At 44.4% G+C, this 21,920-nt stretch overlaps 1 protein-coding gene across 1 annotated transcript in view; it reads left to right on the plus strand.

The window, feature by feature from the left end:
• Positions 1-840: 840 nt before the first annotated feature.
• LOC147672487 (killer cell lectin-like receptor subfamily F member 1) overlaps positions 841-21,920 on the plus strand; it is a 32,479-nt gene continuing 11,399 nt past the window's right edge. Inside the window, exons 1-2 of the mRNA XM_086947999.1 lie at positions 841-975; positions 10,692-10,804. Of these exons, the coding sequence (XP_086804125.1) occupies positions 841-975; positions 10,692-10,804 (248 nt within the window). The remainder of the gene's footprint in view (positions 976-10,691; positions 10,805-21,920) is intronic.

Below are 21,920 nucleotides of genomic sequence, written 5' to 3' on the forward strand. Positions count from 1 at the left end.
TGACAGTGGTATGACACTTAAAATTATCTCACGTCCAGTGAGGGAGATGTTAATATGAAATAGCTGGATAAGGTTAATATTAAAAATGGGCTGATGTTTATGTAGATAGGTAACTAGTCCACAATACAACTTATGATTGGGTTAACATATTTCAGTCAATCAATGCCCTAATGGGTTCAATGACCTTCATCAGGGCTGTTTAGTTGAAGGCATAGATAATAGGGTGCTTCACTCGTAAATGTGACCAAGTATGTACACTCAGCAGTCTTCATCACAGAGCACACTTTGCTCCAGACGAGACGGGGTTACAGGCTCAAACATAGTCTATAACTAGAAGAAAACCAAGAAAAGAAAGTAAAAACATAATGCAATGCATCTTTCACCTATATAGATCATTCCTTACACAACCGGTGTGACACTCATAAATGTCTATCTGGATGGTTTGATTGACATTACTAATAGATGTCTATAATGGTGTGAGGTATTAAAAACTACAAGCATATCTCCATAATTCAAGAGATAGACCCGATGATGAAACAATCCACCGAACCCCATGAGCAGGGATAATATACACCGCTAACTGTGATTGTGTGGTTGAGGGTCCCCAGAACTATTCTCCTTGAGACTCTGGTACATAGACGCCTGTGGTTCATTTCCCACCTCTGTGATTATAGGCCATTAAACTGTGGAAGCTGAATGAGTGTCTCACCCTGTCCTGTGCAATGTCATTTCTACTCTTCCATATCATCTGAGCTTAAAAGGCATACAATAATCTTTTATACACTGGTTAACAAGGGCGTTGAGGTGTAATAATGCTTTGTATTCCTCCCATTAGAATCCATGTGTGTGATATGCCCTTACAACTGGCTGAGTTTCAGAGGAAGATGTTATTTCATGTCCGAGGAATTTAAATCCTGGACCGCCAGTGAGGAATACTGCCTCTCCCACCAATCCCATCTCGCAGTCATTGACGATGTAAGTAAAATGTTAAAATATCATGTATAAGCACAGGCATTTAAATATGCTATTACTAGTGAGAGAGGAAGGGTGCAATGAGATCATGGTAAATTTGGTTGCCTTTTAAATTTTCTAATTCACAAATGAATTATCTGTGATAATCCCTGTAGGTTGCATGAAAACAGAACTAATAAGCATGTACCACAAACATTGATTATATTTCCTGGCAAGCAAGCCATCCACTCAATTGATTAAGGATGAGGGGGCTCCATAATATTAGCCTGGGAAGATTATTAGCTTTGGATGTTCAGAGAACCTGGAGGACAAACAATCTCTCTGGCCGACAATCTTTTAATATACTTAGGTAACCCAGCTGGATCAGGCCCAGGAGTGATCCAATTGATGGATAACTTCAGTCACTATTCCAGCATCAGATACAACTGGATGAAAGCAACCATAATACAGGCCTTTGGTGTGTCAGAGGGATTTGAGTTAATACACATTCCAGCAAACACCTGGGGATCTGACGCATAAGGTGAAAGGAGCTAGCCTGGTCACATCTGTAGGTCAAGCAGGGGAGCTAGATTTTATGCATTTCTAATATTAAATTTGTACTTAATTAATTCATTGTATTTGTTTTCTATTCTATTGTTTTATTGGTTTCTACATGATTATCATTTAAAGGAAATTTTGAAATTGGACCTCTGCCTACTCTTAAAAAATCCTACTTAAACTTTTTTTGTTTTTAAACGCATCCTGTTTTCTTTTAAGAAAAACAGGTTGCATTTTTTTTAAAATGCTTTGTTTAAAAGCAACCACAGACCTTGTGTGTATTCTGTCTACCTCAGCAGGCAATCTACTCTGTGATGGCTACAATTCATGGTGGGTTCCAATTATTAACAAACATATTATAATTGATGAAGGAAGTCAAATTGAATTTCACTACAAATCGGATTTTGAGACCTGACCTATTAGTACATACCTCAATTCACAAAAACAGACCAGATTCAGTAAGAGTCTCTGCACAGTTTCCGATGACTTCTACCAACTGATTCACAGTATGTCTGACCAATTGTTTCCCAGAACAATAAGAGCAGAAGATACACTGAGAAAGAAACAAATTGCATGCTGGCACACCTCTTCCAGGGTCAAAACAATATTATCTTTGTGCACCCATTGCAATAACGTGATAACAGGAAACACTTTTCTGCATCCCACCAAAGGTTTTAAGATCAACCTACAATATACAGGGATATGTGACTCCAAAAACGTAATTTACGCGATCAAATGCCCATGCAGAAAAACATATGTAGGTCAAACTGAACGGAAAGTAAAAATTAGAATGACAGAACATAAGAGCAACATACGAAACATGAACAGTAAATCCACCATAGCCACACATTGGCTAGAAGCTCATCACCAAATCTCTCAATTAAGATTTACGATACTTGAGATACTCCCACAACACTGCAACATGGATCCAGTAAAACAACGACTACAGGCTGAATTCTTTTGGATTAAAAAACTACAGTCTCTTCAGCCGATCGGAATGAATGACAGAATTGAACTAACATGTTTTCTATAATCAGATCGACGGTGACACAGACTAGGCACTAGGACCCCTTTTCTCCCCCTATAGCAATCAACATTGAACATATTGTCAACCAACTCATTTAGACTTTTTTTTTTGTTAACCTACAAATGTATGAGTTTGCCAGCCTTGTTAATACCCATGTTACATCTACATCATAGTAGTCATTATTGTCATTTTGATGTGATTAACCAACGAGTAATATCATTGGAATTTTTGTGTATGTGTTTTCGCTCTATATCACCATCATCTTCGTTGCAATTTTAAGTTAACTTGTCCCTGTTTCACAGCATTATTTCTTATTACTCAGACTTATCTCTATACTACATCTTGATGTATACATCATTTCCACCACTACTTCTAGATTTTTCTACGTCATCAACACGTGATCGGACTACTGTCCAATCACAGAACCACAATTCCCTGACTTCTCGACGTCATGAATACGTGATCGGACCTTTGTCCAATCATAGAACTGGATGTACGTAACCATGGCTACCGCCACATGTTAGTTGCTCACTCATTGAGCCCATTACATATATATTTGGTTTTCAAGCGCATTCCATTTTTAATCCACGTTTAACCCGGTGACAGGGCTTCAAAACCATTTCGGTCCAAGCTACGTTTCGAAGCTGCCGATTTCGATCCTCCCATTTAGCCAACACATGTTCATTTCTTCACATTAAAACACCCCCCTATAGGCTTTGATCACACCCACGTGGCCTGGAACACGAATTCGAATACACAGTTTGAAGAAACACGTAAGTTCATCTCCACGCTCGTTATCTGGCATACTCCTCGTATTTCCACCAACCTCAGACCATTGAATTTGTTTAGATTGGCCATTTAATTTTGAAATTACCATAACATCCAGAGTGATGTTGTTACACGCAGCCACTTTGTTTTTGATGAATTAGTCCAAATTGGTTTTCATTTTTGTCTCCTTTCTTCAAATATGCCAAAGGGCAGTCTCTTTAGTTTACTATAACGCTGATATTAATACATTACCCTGTAAGAATTCTTTAGCTGCAGATTACACATGTTATGTCCTGAATGTTTTCTTATCACCATTTTCCAACAGGCCCCTGACAAAGGGTTACTTTCCTTTAACCCGAAATGCATTGGGCATAACATGAAATAGTGACTTTTCATGAATACAATGAACTTTCTCTAATGATGTCGAAATTTCAAGAAGAAAAGATGAATTAATAAAAGAAATCGTGAAACTGATGAACTTTACATTTGTAATGTCATATTTCAATGGAACGTAATGAAAATCGATGAAATATATAAATAAGTGAGTGAAGAAACCCAGCAGTTTCATTTAAAAAGGAGCGCATTCTTCGTGGTTTGTCAACCACATTTGGTACTAAAACACCTCTTCTAGGGCCCATCCTTGGCCTAGAGGTTTGCCAGATTTAGGTAACATGCCAGACTGTGATGTCCTCTGATTGTTATGTTATGTATGTGATTCTTGGTACAACGCATGGCACATCCCCGAAGGGACATCTCAGCGCTGTAGGGCAGGTAGGTGAGGAAAAGAGGTGGTTAGAACAGCTATTTTTTCAGGCGTTTCTTGAATTCCACTAAGCTTGGGCATGTTCGAATGGAAAGAGGAAGTTTATTCCAGTGGAGTGGGGCAACACAGGAGAAGGCACAGACTCCATATTTGGCTGTTGTTAGTTAGTTGGCATAGATAGGTACCTGTGACAAATAGGGACCCTTGTGTCTAGTCAGGGTAAGGGGTACACTCCTGAAATAACTCCTGCTCACCCCCTTGGTAGCTTGACACGAGCAGACAGGCTTATCTCAGAGGCAGTGTGTAAAGCATTTGTGAACACATACAGTAATCAAGTGACAACACTACAGATGGACAACACACAGGTTTTATATAAAAAATAAGTATTCTTTATATAGACTTATCACAAGACCACAAACAACAAAAATCCACAATACAGTACTTAAAATAGTACAATTAGCTTAGTGTTCTTTAGATCTTAAAATGCGACACTTTGAGTCAATGTACCTGAAAATGCATAACACAATACAGCGAAGGTATTGCAGGGAAGGTGATGCGTCGGTTCCTTACACGCAAGAACGGTGATGCGTTGTTTCCCTACTGCTGCATAGGGGATGGTGATGCATTGGTTCTTCTTTGCGAGCGGAGGTAATGCGCTGGTTTCTTACTGCGCTTCTGTGGCGATGTGGTGAGCAACGCTGTGATGGGGTGAAGATTTGGTGCAAAGAAATAAAGATGTTGTCATCTTGTTGCGATATGATGCGGACCGCTACAGGCCCTGCGACACACTTCCCCGTGATGCAGCGGTGTCTGCTGCGATGTCAATCCTCTTCACCGGTGATGCATGGTGCTTCAACAATGATGCGAGCTGCTACAGGCCCTGCAACAGGCTTCCCGGTGAAGTGGCTCCATCTGCTGTGACGTTGATCTTCTTCTCCGGCGATGCAAGGCGGTTCGGGGGGCCCTGCAATGACTCATGGGTTCTTGGGGGCCGCAACAGGACCTGCGAGGCGCTCACGTGTTGTCAAGCAGCAGTTCAGCATCACTCTTCTTGCTTGTGAGTCGCGCTTCCAGCTCCTTGCGATGCACATTTCCTCAAAACGTCCAGCACAACTGCAGGCACTTCCAAAGAACTCTTGGGGAGCTGGTGGGTGAAGGCTGTTGTCCCTGCAAATTACAAGTTGATGAAAGTATAAACAAAGTTTCCCCCTCCTTTCTTTGGCAGTCAGGCAACCACTGCAGAGCAATCCCCCAAGCAGCACTTCAGCTTAGGGATAGTCTCTCCTCAGTCTCTCTGGTCCTGCTCCTCAGCAAAGGTTTCGTCTTGTTTTCCAAAGTGATATAAAGTTCTGAGGTCTGGGTCCCCCTTTTTATACACAGTTTCTCTTTGTTCTCTGAAGGCAGAGAGGCCTTTGCCTAGTCCAAACCAGTTCTGGTCAGTCCTGAAGCACTCTGTTTACACGACTCCTTCTTACCTTTCACAGAGCAGGGCAGAGACCTCAGATGCACCACAGGAGGTGGAGCCAGCATTGTGGAGTGGAGGCACAGCCCTATTCAGGTCCCAGGTGCAATTCCTCCCTCCCATCTAGATGCAGATCTCTTTATTCAGCACTGTGCTGACTCACCCTGTCTCCTGGAATCCCCCAGCCCCTGTCACTCAAATTCCAGATAATGAATACACAACCTAGCAGAGGCAGGCTTGGATAGTGAGACAAGAAAATACCTACTTTCTAAAAGTGGTATTTTCAAAAACAGACTGTTAAAACCAACTTCCCTAAAGATGAATTTCATCATTCTGAGTTCAGGCACACTAAACTCAAATTCCTACCTAGTTCCCTGAGTCAGTTAAGATTATAAAATGTAATAATCAAACTGCCCATTCTGGCCTATTTGGAATAGCTAGCCTTGCAATAGTGAAAAACGAAACTGGATGTAATTCACTATCAGGACATGCCACACACATCAGGGTTTGTACTACCTTATACTTACAATGCACCCTGCCCTTGGGCCTACCATAGGGGTGTCTGATATGAAGAAAAGGGAAGGTTTAGGGACTGGCAAGTGGGTGCACTTTTTCAGTCAGCATGGCAGTACCAGACTGCACACAGGCTCTGCAATGGCAGACCTGAGACACACTTTTACGGGCTGATCCTGTGGGGGGCACAACCACTGCTGCAAGCCACCAGCAGCATTTGGTTTACTGACCCTGGGCACACTCAGTGCACTGTACTAGGGTCTGACAAGTAAACCAAACCAGCCAATCAAGGAGTCAATAATCCCTACATCAATTTACCATAGTGAAAGCATATGCACTTTAGTACTGCTCAGCAGAGGTAAAGTGCCCAGAGTCATAAAACCAACAAAAAAAGGTCAGACAAAACACAGGAGGAAGGCAAAAGATCAGGGATGACCCTACAAAAAGGGCCAAGTCCAACAGCTATGCAAAAATGTTGAGAGCATAAGAGTGATAGGCGGCTAGATCGGAGGTTTCCACTTAGAATATCGGGGTGAGCTTATTGCGTAGGTATTTTGGCTCTGACCCTGATAGAGACTTGTATGTCAGGCAAAGCAATTTAAATAGTGATCTCTTTCGGGTTGAAAGCAGTGTTGAGATCATAGTATGGAGCATGTGGGGGTTCTTGAGGGTAGGTTGTGAACCATACATGCTGCTGTATTTTGGACCACTTGTAATTTGAACAGAAGGAATTCACTGGAGGCACAAAACGAAGCATTTCCATAGTCCAGGAGGGTGAAATTAGCACCTGGATGAAAGACTTTCATGAGTTCAGTGGTAGCCATCTAAAGATTTTTGTGTGCAAACGCATGGTGCCAAAGAATGTGCCACATATGTAGGCGATCTGGTCTTGCATTGATAGTTCATCATCTAAGATGATGCCTATATTGTTTGTGATTCTAGAGGGACGAGGAGCAGTGCCCAATTCTGCTGGCCACCAGTCATCATTCCATATACTCAGAGCTTTGCCAAATAGTCACATTTCTGTATTTTCTGTGCTAAGTTGGAGGCAAGTAGCAATCTCTTTCATGCAGGTGAGAATTTTTTGTTTAATGCTCTATATGTCATGCCCGGATGAGATGATCAACAGTGTGCCATCTGCATATGAAAATGTCCCAAATCTGTAAGATTTAATATGTTGGGCCAACGGGGTTATGTAGATATTGAAAAGTGTAGGGCTTGGGGAAAAGCCCTGATGGACCCCTTTGTTCAATGGTATGGTTCCGAAATGGAATGTCCCTATAGAGATTGCTTGGACCCTGTTGTTAAGAAAATGGAACAGCCAGTCCGATGCTGACCCCAGGTGCATATCTGTTGGATACTTTGCACCAGAATTGAACTAGGCAGCACATGCTGCAGGTGCTGCCACATCATAGCAAGCAGGGCACTTGGCTTAGAACTCAGCCACCACAGTCCATCATTATATGGCTCCAGGAGTGGCATTACACCCCTGAACCATTCTCAAGCAAAGAATTGTAGGTGACATGGCCATATGTGTGCCAGACATGAGGTTTACTACTTCGAAAGACGAGCACCGGACAAGACGCGAGTCACACAACCCTCAGGTTACCCCGACAAGGTTTCACTACAGGCTTTGTCAATTCCCTGATGAAGGGCATGCCACTTTAATCCCCGAAATGCATTGGATACGCTTTTGATATTGCCTGATTTATGAATGATTACAATCATGATGAGATGTGACAAGAAACTATATAAACAAAAATGACAATCATGAAATAAATGAAGTTTACAACGAATATGGTTTGAAAGTGTTTTCTTCAAATAAGGAGACACGATACCAGTGTGTGCCGATAAGGGATGACACCAGAGTCCTTCTGGTTTCACTTATAAACTTGTTATTCAGACGTCGTGGGCCCTCGACGCCTCCTCATTGAGCACCACCAAATTGTCAATCATAACAAAATAAAGAAAAAGTTCAAAGAATTTAAGCAACCAAGCTGTGCATCTTCCTACACTTTATCAATTTACTACTATAGTCACCATAGCTATTGGTAGTGTATTGGGCGAGAGGGTAGGCTTCTAATCCCTTCTGCCAGGTAGGTGCTGGGGCCAGCACTAGTTGTGTGTCATTCATAAGTGCAGATGTTCAGGTGGGAATCATGCATATTAGTAGAGGCTAATATAAACCTTTGGTGAATGTTGTACCCCTTAACTTCACTGTTAGTTTGTTCTCAGAGTACATGATTCAAACTACACATCTGTAGAAACAGCTTAATATTTACACATCATACTGGGGGTGCAGAACATCTTTGCTGGACAATCTCAACTTGCACCACCACAATCCCACTGCACACTGAGCCGAGAATCAAAGACTAAACAGACCACCAGTAGTTGATGAGCTGAAGTAGAAGCCTTTCAGGGTTAATCAGAGTCTTTGAATGGGCTCTAGCTGATGACTGTGTGTGATGTATGTGTATTGACACGATTAAGCTCTATCATGTGCCTGGTGTGTGTAGACTGCTGAAAAACTAATTGAGCTCCATCATACTCCTGTTGTAAGAAAACTGCTGAAAGAATGGCCAAGATATCATCCCAGTGGAGATGTGGAGTGGAACCAGCAAGGTGTGAGGCAAAAGAAGCAGAACACGTTTTCTGGCTATTGGAATACCAGAAAACAGTATTCAGAAATGGGGACTTGAATAGGACAGACTGGGCCGCTTGGGCCCCTGTCAAACAACTATGCTAATGAAGCCCTTTGAGAGTGAGTGAACAAATAATTGCTCTGTCATGCCCAATGAACAAGCATCCCATTCGCCTCTGCATGCGGTCAAAATGAATTCCATGAACTAATAACAGCATACAACTGTGATTAGTCTAAAACACTATAGCCATTCCACACACAGACATTACCTCATGATACCACAGATAATGGCACTTATGCAGTGCTTAATTTTAAAAAGAATACGTTCTGGGACTCAATGTTTTGTTCAGAAGGCTGTAGACCACAGTTTCCATGGTCTGGGTTCCAAATTCCAAGGCTTCTTGTCTTGATTTCACATCAGACATCTTTCATCCACCACCAGACACTCTCTGCCTCTTTATCTCACCATTCCAGGTTGCTGTTCCTCCCTGCGTTCTCTCTTTGTCACTGCTTTCTGCCTTTCGGCTGATGGGTCCACTTGCATCCATGGGCTCTAATTGAGCATTGCATTTGTGTTCCTGAGCGCTCTTAACATCACCCACAATGATTCCCCTCATGCACATTTGGGTTGACTGTCAGTGCTTATGAGACTAAAATTGAAGACTGAGTAGTTGAACTTGAATGAATTTGGATAGGTAGGAAAATGATTGTAGCTTACTTGGTGCTCAGCAGCTGGTTTAGAAAATGGATACCCCAATGCACCAGTAGGATGGGCCATCAGTCTGGTGATCAATATTTTGCTTCAGATGGATGATCAGTGAGTGAATAATTGTTGACTCAATTTTGTTTCCGTGATTTGTACCAGCTACTTGAAACTTTGGGAGGTCGTGTCCACTGTGCCAGGCCTCCTTCAACCTTAAACAGCATAGTGTGAATGGGCCCAGGACAGATGGCAGCTACCCAGCAGGTTGTTTGTAAAGGCTAAACGTGCACTGGGGACAGGCGGGACTTACCCAACTTCAAATAAACCACATCAGGGCATGTGCACACATGCTAATAAATTATGTACTGCGCAATTTGAAGTTAGGTAATATTATATACACAAACACAAATTGGCATAAAGTCACATAAGCATGTATGATTTTCTTTCAATTTTCTCTTGGAAAACAAAACACAATTCAAAATAATTCTCATCTCACCATTATAGGATCTATACATCTATAAAAATATCCATATGTCCTGAGAAAACAAAGTCAATAGTAGCTGCTGAAGAAAACCTAAAAGGCGTGAAACTCTAAATTTATTAGCCACCTTAAACCATTCTCAAAACCCTGCCATGCATTCTTACCAAAGTCAAATTGTACCACATCACACAATTTATAACATCAAAGATGACTTATAAAGATTACACATAGTTGGGCTCCATATCTGCTATGACAAATATTTAGAAGACAACTGTACATAACAATACATAAGTACTATCATACTCTGAGATATAAAATGCCTGCCATAATGAATGAACCGGCCTCAGGACCATTGCAACAAAGTGACTAATCATGTCCTCAATGTCAGACGTTTTTGCTAAGTAGCATGACCCTCCCATGCAAAAAACAATGGCGCAATTGCCATGTTAAGTAACGTCTCCAAACAATCACATCAAATTTCACAGTACTCTAATCTGAATACTCACCCAGCCTCTCATTTACATCTAATTTTCACTTTTCACTGGTGAGAGTTAAGGTTAGCTTAGTTTGGCTGGGTGGGTTTTACGTTAACTGTTAGGTTTACTTCTTGATTTTCATAGATGTTTTAAGAATGTCAGGCCCTATCTAAGACTGAAACTGCTAACCACCCCACCGCAGCTTTAACTTGAGCTTTTTCAATTAATTGGGTTTGTGTGTGTGTGTGTGTGTGTTTGTGTGTGTGATGTACATAAGCCCTTTTGCTGTGTGCACCAGGCAGTATTTGCATACCCTAAGACTTAATTTAACAGGTGTTTCTTTCTCAGGAGTTCATTAAGGACAAAAAAATGAGTAGACACTCCTTTTGGATTGGCCTCCAGTACAATGACAGCAGTTCTGAATGGACATGGCTCAATGGCTCCACGCTGCGAAATGGAAGGTAGGTGGCAAATCAGATTGAGTTATTTCTACCACGGAACAGAAATGTACTCAGAATTTTGATTAGAATTTCACATGAATGTAAATTGGAAGAGGAACATCTTGATCTAGCTCTGGTATGGAAAGAAATGAAACACACAAAATGTGATGGGAGGGATGCTTGCAGTGTGTCTAACTGCTGGGGATAGCTCGGGGTAGCATTCCAACCCATCATTCTTTTACTTACCATGCCAGCTCAGTTTGAACCCAGGCATATGCAAATCAGCCTTGACCCTGCTCCTCATGCTGGGTCCAAATTGAGGTGGTCTGGTAAGAAAAAGAACGATGGGTTAGTATGCTGCCAGAACGATTGCTAGTAGTTGGACAAATTACAAGCATTCCTCCCATCACCTTTCATGTATTTCATGCAGGAAGAATTGTACCAGATGCATATATGGAAAGGTGTGGTTGAGGCTGCACTAGGTGGTGCAGTCTATCTTTTATGGCTCAAAAAGAGAAAAGCATGATCTATAGGCTTTCTTCCATGCAGGTTGATTTTCTGTCTCTTGGAGGGCCATCTAGGATGGTACTAAGGAAGAAGCAGGTAGTTAGTATTTGGAGGGGAGACAATGATGGAGCTGCAGAAATGTAACTCTGCTAGAGGTTGGGGTGATAGGAAAACAACAGAAGGTCAAGGGGATCTGTGGAAACAAGGAGAAAGCCATTAGCGATGGCATGAAGGGCAATAGAAGGGAGCTGAAATGTCAAGAGAAGGATAGTTTCTGAATGTTTTGTCTGTTGAGCATTGGATGATTACAGGCAGTGCAGTGCTGAATATAGCCTTTGGAGAAGCTGTGAGACGGTCTCCTACCACAGCCCTGTAAGTGTGTGCAGAAGTGATGAGTGAAGGAGAGTTTCTAACATGGCCCTTGTTGAGCATTGGTGGATTACAAGCATTGAGTGTTGTAAATGTAAATTGTAAATTGATACTTGTATAGCGCACTACTCACCCACAAGGGTCTCAAGGCACTTGTACGAATACCACTGTGGAACCCATCCCGGCTTTCCCTGTGAGGCGTCCACTCCTGGGCACCCCCAAGGTGGAGGCCAGGCATCCTTAGCGTTGTGGGGGCCGTTGTGGAGATTAAGCCAGCTATTGCCCAGAGTTGCAGAGTGGGACTCTATGATAGGAATAGGCACTGAGGCGAGAATTATCAGGTCCGTGGAATTTTGAGCCCAAGACCCGCCGAGGCGGGGTATTGAACCCTGGTCCCGAGCTATACCTCTGCATCAGGGTCTGCCGCTCTAACCATTGAGCCACACTTCTCCACTCCCTATGGGAGAAGCTGTGAGACGGTCTCCTACCACAGCCCTGTAGATGTGTACAGAAGTGATGAGTGAAGGAGAGTTTCTGGCATGGCGTCTGTTGTGCATTGCATGAGTAGCAGCACAGGCATTGCAGCATTGAGTATATGCTACAGGAGAAGCTGTGAGTTGGCCCCCTCTTGCAGCTCTGTAGGTGTCCACAGAACTGATGAGAGAAGGATGGTTTGTGCTGTAGGCTTTGCACGCTATCAGCACAAATAGAAAACGACTTACAAGCCATGCTATGTGTTCTTTTTGCAATATCAAATGTTGGATTGTGATTGTTAGCAAGCCAAGGATGATGATCTGATACATCACTTTTGTTACATATATTTCTGGCAGGCTTAGAATATTCAGACAGTCAATAATTACAAATGTCTCTTAACAATGTGTGCAGAAATCATGGTTGGACTACTCAGGAGAGTACCCACTGCTAAGCTCTAACTATGACTTTCGTAGTTTATGCAATGTTCCGATAACACTGATAAGCCACAACTAGTAGTAGTAGTAGTATAAATATTTTTTCGGTTAATATATAACCATAAAATATACACAAGATCCATAAAACATTAAAAACATACCATAAAAACCGATAAAGCATACAATAAGACATCCAAAAGGTATGCCCTCCAGTCTGAGTCAATGTGCATAACATAAATCATAAATGTTACAGGAGCAGATACCAGAGAAATATTAAAAGTCACATGATAACTTTACTGATCCCCAAAAATTCAATGTAACAATCATTATTAAAAACAGCACATAATAAGAAGTGCAAATGCAATCCCCCCAAAGGGCGGGACTACCCGGTTGGCTGATCCCAAGCCTCCTGCAACTTGATTACACAGCCTAAAGAATAGCGAGACTCACACTAGTGTGGATATCCCTGAGCATTATAAGGTGTAACATAGCGGGTCATACTTGTATAACGTTTACATTTCTTAAATGGGGTAATAAAAAACAATTTCTCTGTGGAGAAAAATGGGGACAGAACAAAGGAAAGTGCTTAAGAGTTTGTACTGACAGATTGTCACAAGTACAGGGACTCAATGTCCCTCAAGTGGACCAGCAACTATTTTTTGGAGAAATTATTTTGTTTAAACTCTTGGCCTCATTGGGATTAGAGTGAAAGTCATATTTTGTTGAAGCATTTGCACCCTTCTTTCTTTGGTAGAGATTAAAGTATACAGACCAGTTGTCCTTCACTTACATCAACCCCATAGAAGCAAATGATATTACAAGGTTATCTCAAAACCATAAATAAAGGCTAGGCCCTGGCATCAGAAGAACTAGGCCCAGTATTCTGCATGCAAGTAGAAAAGCACTTTCAATTGACATCCACAATGTTAGAGTGCTTCCTTTTAAATCTAGGGGCAGGGAAGGGTTTTTCTTACCCCTGTGAAGTTGTGCCACTTTGGGAACTTTGCATTGGCAAAGTTTCACCAAAGTTTATAAAATTTGTTGACTTTGGTTATGTGGAGTTTTACCAACCCACATCACCACCCAGGAAGGCTAAGAATACTGCAACTGGAAAACAGCTCCATGATGGGGTAAAAGGCAGGGAGTACTGAGTTTGGTAGAGGGCTGGACAACAGGAGCTTATGAAGTGTAAAAGGACGAGCTGTAATGATCCACAGTGACATTTGCTGGAGGGGTATGAACCCTTAATATTGATCCCTGAATATCAATCAATCAATCAATCAAAGCATTTATATAGCGCACTACTCACCCGGTGGGTCTCAGGGCGCTAGGGGAGGGGGGTCCGCTACTGCTCGAATAGCCAGGTCTTGAGCTGCTTCCTGAAGGCAAGGTGGTCCTGGGTCAGGCGGAGGTGGGTCGGGAGGGAGTTCCAAGTCTTGGCGGCCAGGTAGGAGAAGGACCTTCCTCCAGTGGTCTCTCTTCGGATGCGGGGGACGGCGGCGAGGGCGTGGCCGGTCGATCGAAGCTGGTGTGTGGGAGCGTAGAAGTTGAGGCGGCTGTTGAGGTATCCTGGGCCTTGGTTGTGTAGGGCTTTGTGTGCATAATAATGAAGACACATTTGACAGGTTAGCCTCAATTTTCTATACCCAACTCAACATTTATGTACCTATGCAGTACATATATATTCACTGTACAGGTACATATATGTTGAGTTAGGAACAGTAAAGCCATACTTTCATACATGCACTTACCTTTCGATATATTGTCCCTCGATATTCTGTCCTAGATATTCTTGTACCACGAGATTCTGGTGATCGATGATTGGTAGTACAATCGCTGGAGGAATGGGGCAATGCGACCTAGGATGTTGCTGGGGGAAAAGGAGGGGCAGGGCACTTATGGGGCTCGGTCACTGTCAGAGAACTGTCCGTGACTAGAGAAGGGGGAGTTCATCCAAAGTCCCATATGCAAGTAGGAACTGTTTCACATTGCTGAAATAGTTACTATAACTGTCAATTTTTTTATCCTTTACATGATGCGCACTTTCAAGAGTTTACAAAAATGTGTTGCAAATCAGTGCACATTGCAACTTTGAACACTCCTAGTTAAATCACTTGATTGCTGCACAATTACCACCCAATCTCTAATATCTAACCTGTGAAGTGTTAGTATTGTAAGTGACAAGACAATGCCAATGGTCTGTGGGAGAAAATGACATACTCACCAACAACAAACAATGATGTTTTCAGCACCCAGAAAGATACAATCAATCCCATTATAAAGGTTTGCAAAGCATGGGGCAAAATCTTCTTACAGGCTACTTATCGTGCATTGCAACTAGCCTCGCAGTGAAGCTGCTGCTTGTCAATCACAGAACCATTTTGTTCACCTGGCTGGGGGACAATTTGGAGACATCGGCTGTTCAGCACTGCCTTTCATCTGTCTTCCGGTGGTTAGCGCTTGCCCAACTTAAGTACAACGAAGACAAGTCTGAGGTCCTTTTTTTATGGTTCCTTCCCCGACAACTTTAAAAATCTTTTGTGGCCTCCTGACATTCCCTGCCCCACATCCATGGGCGGTCCTGCTAAGAATTTGGGGGTCTGGTTCGGAAATTATCTGAAGTTTGAAGACCATATTAAAAGACTTACTGGTGCCTGCTTTGGAACTCTCAAAGCTTTACGCAGATTCTTTTCTCTTCTGCCAAGAGAGGCCAAAGAGACAGTGGCGCGGGCCCTCGTTCTTTCCAGGCTGGATTACGCGAAAGCCCTGTTCTGTGGCTTACCCTCCTATCTGATCAAATGGCTCTAGGTGATTCAGAACGCGGTTGCAAGACTCCTGTTTAATCTGCCCAGGAGATCCAGCATTCGCCCTCACCTGCGTAGCCTCCACTGGCTTCCGGTGGCACAGCTTATATCATTTAAAGCATTGGTCCTTTCCTTTCGAGTGATCCATCAGCTTGGGCCATTATACTTGAGAAAACGCTTTTCTCTTTATGTCCCCAATCGCTGCCTTCGATCGGCTAATCAGTGCAGGATGGCTGTGCCCAGATTTAAGTTCACCAGGCTGGGAGGTCAGTTTATCTCGGTGATGGTTGCCAGAGCCTGGAATGCACTCCCTCTCCACCTGCGGGCAGCCCAGACCATCTCATGCTTTAACAAAGATCTAAAAACTCATCTGTTTAATATTATCGCTTAATTACCCATATGTCCCCAACTCTGCTCACCGCACTCCATTCTTTGCTCCGCACCAGGATACTCGCGGGTAACAGAGCGCGTTATAAAAATATTTAATAACATAACATAACATCGGAATTATGCACCATAATTGTCAATCCAACCTATTTAGATCCATGCAACCCTTTTACATTTGCGTTAACTGTTTAGTCCCGTTCCAGAATTACAGAGCAAAGTAACACTATTATCACAAATAATTGCAATTTTTAAATTTGAAATGTACATTTGTTTTCCTACCTTCTATGTTTTGTTCTCAGCAAAATTAAATGGTATGCTTTTTTAATGTGTTTACTAATTAATAAGTTCAACCTGACCATAGAAAGTCTTGAACAAATTAGTTTTCATCAGAAATTCTCAGGAAAATCAAAAAGCATCACTGTTTTGTAGGCAACTTGAGGAATCCAATATATATAGGTAATGCTATAGAGTATAAACAGGATACATTGTTAGTTTGTATAGAATATGTAAATGATAAAAGAGTTATATGGGAAAATATATTTTCAGTCTATAGCTCAGGCAAAGGTTTAACCACGTTTTAGTCAGGGTGTTCCTGGCCATACCTTGACGCTCTCCGTGAGGATTTCCTGCTGCCTGCACAAAACGCTGACCTTTCGCGACACCCGCTCCGCGGGTGCCGCTCATCTCCTGCCCGACCCCGTTCTCCCTGGTGTGAGCGTCCACAGCCGGTGGAAAGCCAATCTCGCTCCCAGGTCGAGCACAGCGGGGTTCAACAGAGCGGTAAGCCTACCGGGGGACTGCGAGGTCCAGCAGCCTTAGCTCTTCACAGCTGGTGCACCTTCCCCCGGCGGCCACGCCCCCAGCCTTCAGCGTTATCAGCGCCAAGCTTTGCACACAGAGTGGGTGTTCCTGGCCATACCTTGACGCTCTCCGTGAGGATTTCCTGCTGCCTGCACAAAACGCTGACCTTTCGCGACACCCGCTCCGCGGGTGCCGCTCATCTCCTGCCCGACCCCGTTCTCCCTGGTGTGAGCATCCACAGCCGGTGGAAAGCCAATCTCGCTCCCAGGTCGAGCACAGCGGGGTTCAACAGAGCGGTAAGCCTACCGGGGGACTGCGAGGTCCAGCAGCCTTAGCTCTTCACAGCTGGTGCCTCTTCCCCCGGCGGCCACGCCCCCAACCTTCTACCATATAATACGAGGGGCTCATACCGCACCGCGGGACGCACGCGGGACGCAGCCCGGGGCGAAGACCGGGCAAAGAGCGGGCCGTTTTAGGCCGTTCGAGGCAGGTAGAGACTGGACTGGGCCACCCCATTTGATTTTTCAACTCCACTCTCTACGCTCTTTTTGCACGCACTTCATTTTGTGCCTACTATGGCAACCCGCGAGTTTAGAGACAGAGCGGCCAAATCCAAATTGAAAAATGGTACCTTGGACGATTTTATCACCAGGACCCACACTGCTATTGATAATGAAATAACTAAGATGCAATACAGGGTCTCATTAGAACTCGAAGCTGCTAGAAGATTGTCAGTTGAGCTAACCGCTGCCAAAAAATCCTCCCTTGGTCCTATTGCATGGGCCAAAACACCAGAGCGCCCGCTTGGCACTGCTCCCACTCTGATCGTCACAAATGTCGATATTCATCAACCGCAAGTGGATAGTATACCTCTGCCACAGGGGGGATCTCCACTAAAATCTACTCCCTCCCCACAATCTCACCCGGGTGCAATTGCCGAACAAAAGAAGGGAACCGAGGTGGGTTCATCCCCCAAAGCCAAAATTACCCACGCTACACTACCAAAAGGTGGCAGCTCACCTAAACCACAAAATGCCCCACATAACAAAAGGAAGCGTAACCTCACCTCGGCATACTCAAGGAAAAAGGCCAAAATAGCCAAGGCGCAGCTACCAACTAAGGCACCTCCCCTTGCTCCGTTGCCAGTAACCAAGTCTTTTCCTCTGGAATCGTGCCTTGAAAATATCCCCCCGCATACAGTAGTCATCCAAGGAAACAATGATCTCACTATAGAAAGTGACACTGTAGGAACTCCACTCTGCACTATTAAAGGAAAGGACGTTGAGTTTCTCACTGTTGTCTGGGAAACACTTAAAAAACTACTTTCCCCACTAGAAATGAGATTTACACACATAGAAACACAGCTCATGGAAATAGAAAAAAGCATACTAAATCTGGCCACTATCACCATGCAGAATGCTAAATCAACATGTTCACATGGAACCCCGCCTCCCACAGCACCTTTCGTCCCTATGACCCAAGCTGCTGTGAACTCGCAGGCGCCTATCAAGGCTAAGTCCGTGGGAACTACCAATGCTCCTCTGCCTCCTCCCCCCACTGTAACTTCTTCTTCTGCCAGTCCCATTGCTACCCCTAAGGCCAAACCAATTCCTAAACCCCGAAACAAGGCAAATACCTATAATTCTCCAAACAGGGCAGTGACGACTACTCTGCAATTGGGGGCTGAATCTCTTCCGCCACCTCCTTCAGCCATATCTGGCCAAAGGGTACCTCCCCTGACAGATCAGCTCAACCCGAGGCAAAATGGCCAGAATGCTAACCATCCAACATCGCAGAGAGCCAGTACCAGTTACATACGATCAAGGGGATATGTAGATCTCCCCCCTGAGGTTAGTTCCTATGTTGTGGTGCTGACAGGGGTAACTGAATTGACATACAACCAGCAGGAAAACTTTGCTTCCTTAAAGAACAAGGTGATCCACTGGTTTGACGTCAATAAACCAATACCCAACCACTTAAGGAGTAAAATCCTTATGGTGCGGAGGGTACCCTGGGTAGGCACCACACAAAAGTCCACCAGTGGCGACTGTGTGATTGTATCCTTCGAGGATCCAAACACTGCACACGCCATCTATTCATGGATCAATCATAGCACAACCTCAACAATAATAACCACTTACTTTTTTCTATCCACCACGTCTCCTCTCATCCCAGGGCGGGAATTGGAGTAGGATCCCGGAGAGGAACCACACATGGGGAGGCCAAAGTAACTTTTGGGCAGATACATTTGGTGGCTGGAACGGGGTTCCGATCTCCAATAGATATGGGTGTCTTGAGGAAGTGGACTGACTTCCACACTTGACAACCATCGCACTTCCATCACCCACCCCAAAAAGCTCCCAATCACATTCAATAAGTGACCTACCAACCCACATTGTATCAAACGCACACACGGGTGGCCAAACTTTTCCACCAACATCAGTCTATGCAAAGACTCACAAATTTAGAGTAGGGGCAGGTAGGCATGACACCCGCCCACCTAAGCCATTAACTACTGATCTCCACACGAGGACCAAAGATAGTCCCCCCATGTCACACAGCCCCAAAACAAATAATGCCCCATTGGACCTCCTTCCACCCAATCCATATTGTAAACCTTTAGCACATGATTGCTCCCAGATACCAGACACCAGTAACACACCAGAGGCCCCGGGTGTAATCTCCATTCTTTCGTGGAATGTGGCAGGGCTAGCCAATAAAGTAGATACGCCTGATTGGGTTGATCTTATTGAGGGCTATGACATATGTCTCCTACAAGAGACATGGGCAAGAGAAAAATTCTCCCGGCAGGGCTTCGCTATCTTTGACATTGAAGCAAAATGTGGAGGAAAGGGCCGACCCTCAGGAGGACTCTCGACCTGGGTTGGGTCCCACCTGGGCTGTAGGGCCACACATCTGGAAACCAATTCCTGTGACTTCCAGTGTGTCTCCCTTGAATGGCCATGCGGAGCGAAGGTCACATTGATTAATATATATTCAAGACCATTGGGGTTGCAGCAACCTCGGGTCCAGTGGAGGACCTAGCACAGTTCCTTGACACACATAATTTTTGCTCCCCTCTAATTATAGGTGGAGATTTTAATCAGCAATATGAACCACTCCCTGACTACCTGGTGGGCATATCTAGTGAGGAGGATGAATTGTGGAATATCCCCACCCTGATAGATCCAGCGACCAGGGCATGGTCCCCACTTGCCACCCAAATAATGTCCCTCACGCTCAGCCATTCGCTGAGGGCGTGCAATGGTCGGATCAAAGGCGACATCCCGCCTAAAAATACCTTTAACAGGCCGGGCTACGAGTCACGGATCGATTACATAATGGTTCCACCAGGGATTGGAGGAGGGTGAAAGACTTTCGAGTTATCCCCAGACTTGATAGTGATCACAACTTGCTCTCACTAAAATTCGAGATCCTTGGCCGGCAAATAGACAAGGTAGACATCAATTCTGCACCACAGTCTGACCTTGTGTTATCCAGCAATAGGCGCAGAATTAAATGGGCCAAATTGCTGGAGAACCATAGCAACATTGAGAGACTCTATGCACTAGTCGTCCCCACCCTGGAAAAAGTAGAGCGTTGTATGCACCACTCAGTTAGCGAACCTGAAATCAATCTTACAGGTAGCTTAGGGTCACCCACTCCCCCTCCATGCAAGCAGGCACAATTGTCTGATCTCGGTAACATCCACTTTGAACTATGCACTAACCTTGCAGAGGTACTGAACCCAGTGGCCAGGCCTCACAAGTCCAAGCAGAGAAGAGCCACCTGGTTCAATGCCTCTTGTAGGGAAGCAAAAGCTACACTACTGAAATCACTCAAAGCACGAGACACTTTAAACATAATCAGGGAGAGACGACTAGCTTACAAATCAGCCCTTCGTGCTGCAAAAATAGACTGGGATGAGGGGAATTGGTCTAAAATAACAGCTGCCCTCGCTTGTCGAGACTCACGGACTTTCTGGCAGATTGTTAGACACGGCTCGGCCGAACCACTTGCAGCAGTCGAGGCCAATATAGCACCATCTGTATGGGAGGAACATTTCAAAAATTTATATGAACCACATAGCAGTGATCAGGGGACGAGCGAACCTGCAGAAGTGTACCTCTCCATTAACAATAGTGCAATTCCCATGGATGGTTTTAGTACAGAGGAAATCACTATGGCAATCTCGTCCCTGCCTGCAGGCAAGGCGCCGGGCCTGGACAGGCTCCCAGGCGACCTTTACAAGCACGAACCAAAAATCTGGGCTCCCTATCTCGGGGTGCTATTTAATTCCATTCTGAAAGGCTTGCCAATCCCTTCGACCTGGCCAGGGGCCGAAATAGTCCCAATTTTTAAAAAGGGGTCCCCCCTCCTCCCGGCCAATTACAGGCCAATAAGCTTGATCGATGTATCCCAAAAACTCTTTTCTAAGCTACTGCTAAATCGCTTACATGAGTGGATCAGGGACTTTAACATCTTCAGCCCCTTTCAAGCAGGCTTTAGGGAGAAGGTCTCCACCGTGGACCAGGTCTTTCGTCTTGTCCTCATATACTGGAAAACGGTGCAGTTGGAGGGTGGCAGCCTCTATACTGTATTCGTGGACCTGAGGTCAGCGTTCGACCTGGTCCCGAGGAACAAGCTGTGGGAGGTCCTTGCTAAATTGGGGGTTCCCGAAGGTCTACTGAATATGATAATCCACCTTCATAGCACTAACTTTGCCCAGATCAGATGTGGTAGGATGGGTGCATTGTCCGAGAGGTTCCCCGTTGGCAGGGGGGTATGGCAGGGTTGTGTGCTTGCACCAACCCTGTTCTGCCTCTATGTCAACGGGGTAATCTCCCATCTAGCGGGTGTACCCAACTCTGACGCCCCAAAATTGGCCGCTGAAAGGGTGCCAGCCATCATGTTTGCCGACGACACACTGCTACTATCAAAGTCGGCAACGGGCATCCAGCGCATCCTCGACGGCTTTGTGGACTTCTGTGAGGCCCATGGATTAGAAATCAACGCCATCAAAACGAAATTCATGGTCCTCAACCCCCCACAGAAATTCAATTTTAGTCCAAGTATTGCACAAATCAGGCTTGAAAGAGTGAAAACCTTCGAATATCTGGGCATTGTGCTAAATGACAAACTTACCTGGAGCACACACCTGGAGAAGGCAGCACTTAAATTGACCCAGCATTCGGGGGGTATATTGAAACTCTTGGCAAGCAATAAATCTTCAAGTAGGCCCATTGGCCCTCCAATACAGATATACAAATCTCAGGCCAAGGGGGCTGTTATCTATGGATCTGAACTTTGGGGCCATGATAAAACATCAATGCTAAATTCATTCGCAACCTTGTTGGGCTA

The sequence above is a fragment of the Lissotriton vulgaris genome, unplaced genomic scaffold (genome assembly GCF_964263255.1).
Source record: "Lissotriton vulgaris unplaced genomic scaffold, aLisVul1.2 SCAFFOLD_689, whole genome shotgun sequence".
In the NCBI taxonomy this organism is placed as follows: Eukaryota; Metazoa; Chordata; class Amphibia; order Caudata; family Salamandridae; genus Lissotriton; species Lissotriton vulgaris.